Source organism: Macrobrachium nipponense, chromosome 8, assembly GCF_015104395.2.
Source record: "Macrobrachium nipponense isolate FS-2020 chromosome 8, ASM1510439v2, whole genome shotgun sequence".
Taxonomy (NCBI): Eukaryota; Metazoa; Arthropoda; class Malacostraca; order Decapoda; family Palaemonidae; genus Macrobrachium; species Macrobrachium nipponense.
The window spans coordinates 64,042,986-64,050,485 of record NC_087203.1 but is presented as its reverse complement, the minus strand read 5'-3'; the positions used below and the strand labels follow the sequence as shown (position 1 = coordinate 64,050,485).

The window sequence follows — 7,500 nt, the reverse complement described above, 5'->3', positions numbered from 1 at the left end:
TTATTAAATACTTTATACTTTCATAATCGCCATGTTTTGTTTTTTCCAAAATTACATATGTCAGATTTGGAGTGGACACATTAATGCTTTACTCTTGGAATTGATGTTCGCTAACTGAATGAAAAACGTGTCATAGTTTGGCATTAAGTTTTATTGCAATATAGACTTATTTCAACTATATTACCGCTGATGTAAGTACTGATTTGGTATTAAACTAATAGAAAAATAATCACATGAAATTTTGAGGTATTCACGGAAAGAGGAAAGTAAGCTAGATTAGTTTAAACAGAAAATGTTGCGGTATCTTAAACAGATCATATCGGGTAATTATGATGATGTTAATGACGAATTCACTGCTGGAAAAATTCCCGTGGTGGCTCTGTTTAAACATCTAGTTACCTATTACAATGGCTTAGTAGAAGGTTAGGTTACCAGTTGCTTAACAGTCGCTTGATATGACCAAATTGCTTTACCTTTCTTACGAAAATATCTCCATTGGAAGGGTCGATGGTGAAGTGGGAGTTATTGGGATTCTTGACATCTATTCCTTCGCCCGAAAGAGAGAAGACGACTTTGCTCTCTCTGTCGGAATCAGCATCAGTTACGCTCACCTGAGAAGATAGAAGTAGATATTGAATTTTCTCATTTGAGTGGGGTACCTTAATGTTACTTCACTTTTTCCATTATTCTTCGCTTGTTTATTTGCTTTTTTTTTTTTACAGTGGGCTTTTGGTGTATGGAAACAGATGATGATGATGATGATGAGATTATTATTATTATATACAGTCCTAATTCGACTTGGTGGGTATTTATATGTGGGGTTCCGGGTTGCATCCTGCTTATTATTATTATTATTATTATTATTTATTATATTATTATTATTATTATTATTATTATTATTATTATTATTATTATTATGCTGTAACTTAACCATAATGTGCTTGAGAGGACATTATAATCACCTGGGTCATTACATGAAATTGTTTCATCCATGGAATATCTGTGCTTGCCGATTACAAAATTGCTTTGCATATTAATTGGTTTAGAGTTTAGACGATAACGAACCAACGATGTAATTATCAAAATGAGCCAGTTCAGAGGGTGCTTGTCTAGAAAATTTAGGCATGTAGTGAAAACCTGTGATTCGGGAAAAAAAGGTCTTAATTAGGCAGTGAGAGAAAAAAATAATTTTCCTAATAATACAGAAAGTATAGACAAAAAAATAAAATTTCATTAATCTGGATTCAAATTTCAGCGTGCCTTGTGTAAGATTGTTTTTTATATAAGTATACAAAGACCAAACAGACCTGCCCCCCAAAGCCATAATAACAATTACATGAAACTGAGAAAAATCTATATTTTCATCAGGAGGTTTCTCTTTATATAACGACTGTGTATTAGAATCGTTTTATCCGCAGAAATGCAAAGTAAAGTTAACGCTTTAATGTCTTTTGTTATATTGATTTAAAATAGATAAAACCAGCAATTTAAGCGTAAAGCGAACCCCCCTCACTGAAAATTTTGCTCCAAAATTCATAAAGATCAATTAAATGGAACAACGTAAAACTACTTGCATACATATCTGAACCCAAGAGAAAGATGCCTTCAGAGTAATTGTACTGCAAGTTTAGTGTGGCTTAAGAAATGAATGGAAGACTTAATAAGAGATTATGGCGACTCAGAAGTACAGGTACAACTAACCAAAGAAGAACACAAGTTTAAAGTTATTCCGGGAAGAGTCAGAGGTAGGTCTTAAGAGGAAGGTTATTAGGCGAAATTTAAATTCTTTAACTGAGGGCTGTTGGCTCTGGCAATTCGACAAGTTAACCTAAACCTAGCCAGTTATAGCAGGTAAGGTAAGAAGAGGTAAAGTTAGATTTGGTGCTCAGGTACGAAGTGGAAGATAAACTAGCTTCTGATATGGCATACATTATTTGTAACAGTGTGATAAACAGGTGTTTATACAATAAACAATCTTCTCACCAGAAGATACTTCAGGGAATACGTGTTTTCCCTAATTTTGGCCCACAGTCATTCATTGCAAAATTCATATAAAGAAAAACGATAAGTCTTTGAACGGATGATAATTATATAATATCTTCATTGCCAGATATAACATATAACATATCAAATGGCCATCGTCGTAGAAAATACGAATTAAAATAAACTGTGAGGTTGTAGATCTGAAGAATGCCGTTTACACAATAATTGTAAATCATTTGAATTACACATAGCATTTAACTGTGAATGCACGTAAAAATAGGAGATTTGTATAATTTATAAATGTGAAGTAAAAGTGAGTGAAGAGACAAAAAAAAGAAGTTGAATTCCAGAACATTGATTCCAACGAACACGAAATCTTTTCCCTGTTGTTGTCAAATAAATTTCTTAATTTTCCTTTTCCTTTGGTCTGCTGATGCTCACATCATGATATTTCCGATATTTTGGTTTCTGTTGTCCCTCGAAGTGTGTCTTGATATGCCATTATTTACTAATCTATATATAAATAATTATATATATATTATTATATAATCATATATATATTATATTATATATATAGATATATATAATATATAATATATAATATATATATATAAAAGAGGCATAAAGGCAGACAGACGCATGATCAAATATATGAATAAACTGTTATACTTAGATGTTAATTGGAAGATCAAATTTGCATAAAAGTTGGAAATAGACGAACTTTTGAGAATAATCAGCTTCTTGAAATCGACGTATGAAGTCTGAATGTCAATTTTCACTAACAATATTAGATAATACAACTATTCAAATTGCTGTATTTGAATGAAATGAAAGAAAACATTATTAGGTTTAAATTGTTCCCATTAATAAGAAAAATACACAGAGAAGAGTAAATCAAATGCTTCTTTTATTAGCACACAAATATTAGCTTCAATAGAAGGAATTGGAGAGACAACTCCAAGCAGCGTTTCTTAAATCTTATCATTGAGAATGTCCGAGTTGAATTAATGTAAAGAATTCCTGCTTAATCTTCTAAAAACGTAATGAAAAAATCTTTCGGCATGCTTGTGTTTACGCATGCGTGCAATGGGCCACTTGTGTGCATTCAGATGTAACTTTCCTTCAAACTTTTACAGACGCTCTCACTGGGATGCTTCTTTGTCATAACATGGTCGAAAGTTTTTTTTGTGCAAGGACATGGTCATTATGCTGAGTTACTCCTTAAGTTAGGGTATGCGAAACGGGGTTTTGCACATTATATAATATGTATATATATGTGTGTGTATATATATATATATATATATATTATATATATATATATATATATACATACACACATATGTATATATATATATATATATATAGTATATATTCTATATATATACAAATATACATATGTAGATATATACGTATATACTACATGTATATATACAATTATTTCATAACATATATATGTATATATATATATATATATATATATATATATATATATTATATATATATATATATATAAAAAGTTATGAAATAATTGTATATATACATGTAGTATATATATATATATATATATATATATATATATATATATATATATAGATATACATACATACATGTATATAAGTTTTGAAATCATTGTTTACATGTATGTGGATCTATATTGTCTGCATTTATATTATGATTGTTGATTTATTCAAGATGGAAGATTGTATGTTTTGTCACTTATGCATAAATTGACATAAGAAGAAGTTGAAGATGGAACAGATTGAGAGATAATGGGACAAATGTTGACGCCCGTATGGTATAAAAGATGAGTCACTGAAGATAATTAAGAGTTTTCATTATAAAAACATAGTGTGGTAGCCTATTTAGTTTGGAGTATGAATGGTTTGTTATATAATTAGATGTGAGACAACTGATAATATATCTCCCTCGCTGTTTACTGATTTATGAATGGATTGGTACGAAAAGTCTAAAAAAAAATTAATTTGATGTAGAAGCAGAGTTATGGGATGATTGGAAAGTGGGCTTTGAATAAAGTGAAGAATTATTGTTTGGGAATGACGTTGAAGTAATTGGTGATAATAAAAAGGAATTGCAAGTATTACTGGGAGAGTTTTGAATTATTTGCAAGAGGAGAAAGGTGAAAGTAAATATGAGTAAAGTGATATTATGAAGATGTGTAGAAACCTGTGAATGGTAGAATATCGGAATATACATAGGTATATGAGTTTAGATATGAAGGATGATGGCAGGACGAGAGAAGCGATGTCCCAAAGAATAGGTTATTTAAATGAGCAAAGGAAAGCAGCGGGAAGTGCGCATAAGTGAAAGGCAAGGTTGGAATATAGAAAGGGTTATTGACCCAAATCTCTTCTACTGAGTGAAGTGAAGTGTAGCTGGTATTAATGTGGCCGAAGAAGAACAGAGTACGATAGAGTGGAAAAAAAAGTACGAATATGACGCATAAGGAGGGAAGGAAGACCAATAAGTTCTAAATGGCGTGGAAGATGTTTGGAAGTTCGGGGGTGGGGGTGGGGGGTCCATACTATTCAGGAAGCCGAAGAGTGCATGGTGTATGTAATATTTCAGATGCACTCTGCTGAGTAGCCTGAATTGTTGGTCAATGAAACGGTTACTGTCATTGAAGTTTTCTTTTTAGGGAGTTAGTTCATTCAAGATGCAGGGGTTCAAGTATGAATGTACGTAGGTATAACCGTGGCCATTTCATTGCTTTTCTTGGGGTAGTGCTATTAACAAAAGAAAACTCAAATTTACTCTCGCAGTTGTTTTGTTTATTAGTGTTATCGTTGTTGCCATGATTAATAGCGCCATTTTTTTATTAGCATTATAGGTTTTAAAATCCTGACATGTTCTTTTATATTGTAATTAATAATCTTTTCTAATGTTTTATTTTGTTTTATACTTAGTGACCGTTTTTTATGGTTGGATTTATGTAAACGATTTGCCAAGTAACAAGGAAAGTTACTTATTAAAATTTGAAGCATCTCAAATCTACATCTGCAAGTCAGCACAAAACACCTTATAATTGTAGCAATATCTGCTGAAGATTTAATTCCCGACACAGCCAACATTTCTGTAAATCATGGCTAAAGCTCAGACGCTCTTTACGTTTTACGAAGCGGCGAACGCGTTTTATCCAGATTAGGAGTCCATCAATTATCTCTCTAGGGGACAATGACCATGAAGCGTAATTATTATTTCTTGAAGTCATTCAAGAGAGGGGAGAGGTTTAGCCTGAAGCTCATATTATTACGTTTCATTCGTGAAAATTTCATTCTTTGCACTTTGAAATTACAATTTGGATGTTACACAGAACGGGAACGCGAATGTAGCGTATTTCTCCCATTTTATAATATATACATATATACATACACACATATAGATATATACATATAATCTGTATGTGTATACACGTCCAAGGTTTTTGCATGCAAGTATTTCTATTTATGAATGTATGTTTATTTCCCAGTAAGAAAGTAGCGCCGTCAGTCCACTTTAAGCGTCACTTGAGAATTTTTGCGCCGTCCCTTGTGGCCCCTGGCTGCAGCCCTTGACATTTATTCTTTTTACTACATATCACCTCATATTATCTTTCTTCCATCGCACTTCCCACTCTATCCTGACAATCTATCCTGACAATTGTGTCAACATTATTTTCAGCGCTGAATGACCTCATAGGTCCCAGGGCTTGGGCCATGGCCTAAATATATATTTCCCATATATATTTTATACGGATAGACAGAGAAGAGTAGATAGATACCGGTCATTTTTTTTCATCTGAATATATGTATGCATATGTCTGAGAAGAATGTAAAAAAAAAGAAGCAGAAGAAGAAGAAGAAGAAAAAAAAGAGAACTCACTGTGAGGATCTTTCTGGGGAGTTTTCGAAAGTCTTCCTCTTCGATGACTTGTGCTTGATAGACAGGACGGTCGAAGACTGGAGGGTTGTCGTTGACGTCCGTGACGTCGATCAAAACAGAAGTCAGAGCCTCGTGACGTCCGTCGAACGCCGAGACACTGAGGTTGTACTGGAAAAGTGACATCATTTACAGAAGAAATTAAAGATTCTTTTCGTTTTCAGTTTTCACTCTTATACTGAATAATAGAAACCTTCCTATTCTTATTTTTTTATGATTTTATGAATGAGAGTGGCATTTGTAATCGTGCAATTTTCATGCCCTAAATATGTTTGAATATGAATAATACTTCAGTTAAATCAGTTTATCTCTCTCTCTCTCTCTCTCTCTCTCTCTCTCTCTCTCATACAAAAAACCGTTAGAGCGCTAGAGCAATAATTATCCATATTATCCTATTACATAATTATTACTATTCAGATTTTGAAGCGATGTTATCCCCAGAATCTTTCCATTTTCCTTCTTTATCAGAAGATTTCAGAATACGAAAAGGCGTGAGCCAATGCTAACAGAGGAAAATGTACGTGACAATACAATCTAAAATTTTATTAGTAGATAAACATCAAAACATAGTTGGGTAACCATAAACTAAACCACTCTCCTTCGCAGTGGCTAGTATATTAATCGGTAAAGATTAATATACTACGGTGACTGAACACTCCTTTCGAGGGAGATGTTCCAGTTTCAAACAATGTGTCTGGATCTACGACTGACAAGAAGTTGTCATGAATCTTTAAATGCGTTAAATCAGATTTCAGTGACGAGACACTGAAAAGATTCAAACGAAAGTCATCGAGGAATTTGAAACTCATTACACTAAACGATTTAATGTAGAAGACATGAATCTGTTAACTTGGAGAACCCAAGACTTTTACGTAAAAGCGCATTAAAACTAGATTAAAACCTTGAGGTGCTTTAAATATGAAATCCTCAATGACTAAGTAAGCAATGCCGATGAGGACGCCGAAGCTTGAACTGGAGGATAAACAGGTAATACGAGGGAAAGGGAACCACATGATTAACGAATTCCCTGAATGTTTCAGCATTGTGTACAGGACCTGAGAGGGTCTTCCTTTGATGCGCTCATTCGATCTGGTAGATAAACAGTCGGCGAAAAGGACAGACAGCCAGTCGCATAGATAAATAGTCGGTTAATTTCGATGCACTTCTACTTTTTAAGGCAGCGGGTGGTTACAAGGGCCAGCAAAGAAGCTGAGATTGAACGGGAATTAAAGATTACTTTGAATTATTGATGACGTTACCTTTACAAATTTCAGACTCGTTTGAGTAAGTAATGTTCATGATGTTTTTTTTTATCGAGACGGGAGGAGAGAGAGAGAGAGAGAGAGAGAGAGCCTTTTTAATTTTTTTAGGTAGGAAGAGCGAGACATGTTAGATCTATATAGACGAGGCTTTTAGCAGCATTTAATTATGTATTGTTCAACCTTTCGGTAAGCTAAAGTCAGAGAAACAAATACAGACAGGTTAAATGAAATTGTAGTTTAATTATTAGCTGTATCTAGAAATAGCGAGACACAGAAGACATTGTTGAAGCACCGTCTGAATGATGAAGTGCCGCTGTAG

At 33.3% G+C, this 7,500-nt stretch overlaps 1 protein-coding gene across 2 annotated transcripts in view; it reads right to left on the bottom strand.

The window, feature by feature from the left end:
- LOC135222807 (neural-cadherin-like) overlaps positions 1-7,500 on the bottom strand; it is a 144,701-nt gene that overhangs the window by 30,208 nt on the left and 106,993 nt on the right. For both annotated transcript variants that reach the window (XM_064261108.1, XM_064261107.1), the window contains exons 5-6: positions 5,863-6,030; positions 474-611 (exon numbers count right to left, since the gene is read on the bottom strand). In XM_064261108.1, coding sequence (XP_064117178.1) covers positions 474-611; positions 5,863-6,030 — 306 coding nt within the window. The remainder of the gene's footprint in view (positions 1-473; positions 612-5,862; positions 6,031-7,500) is intronic.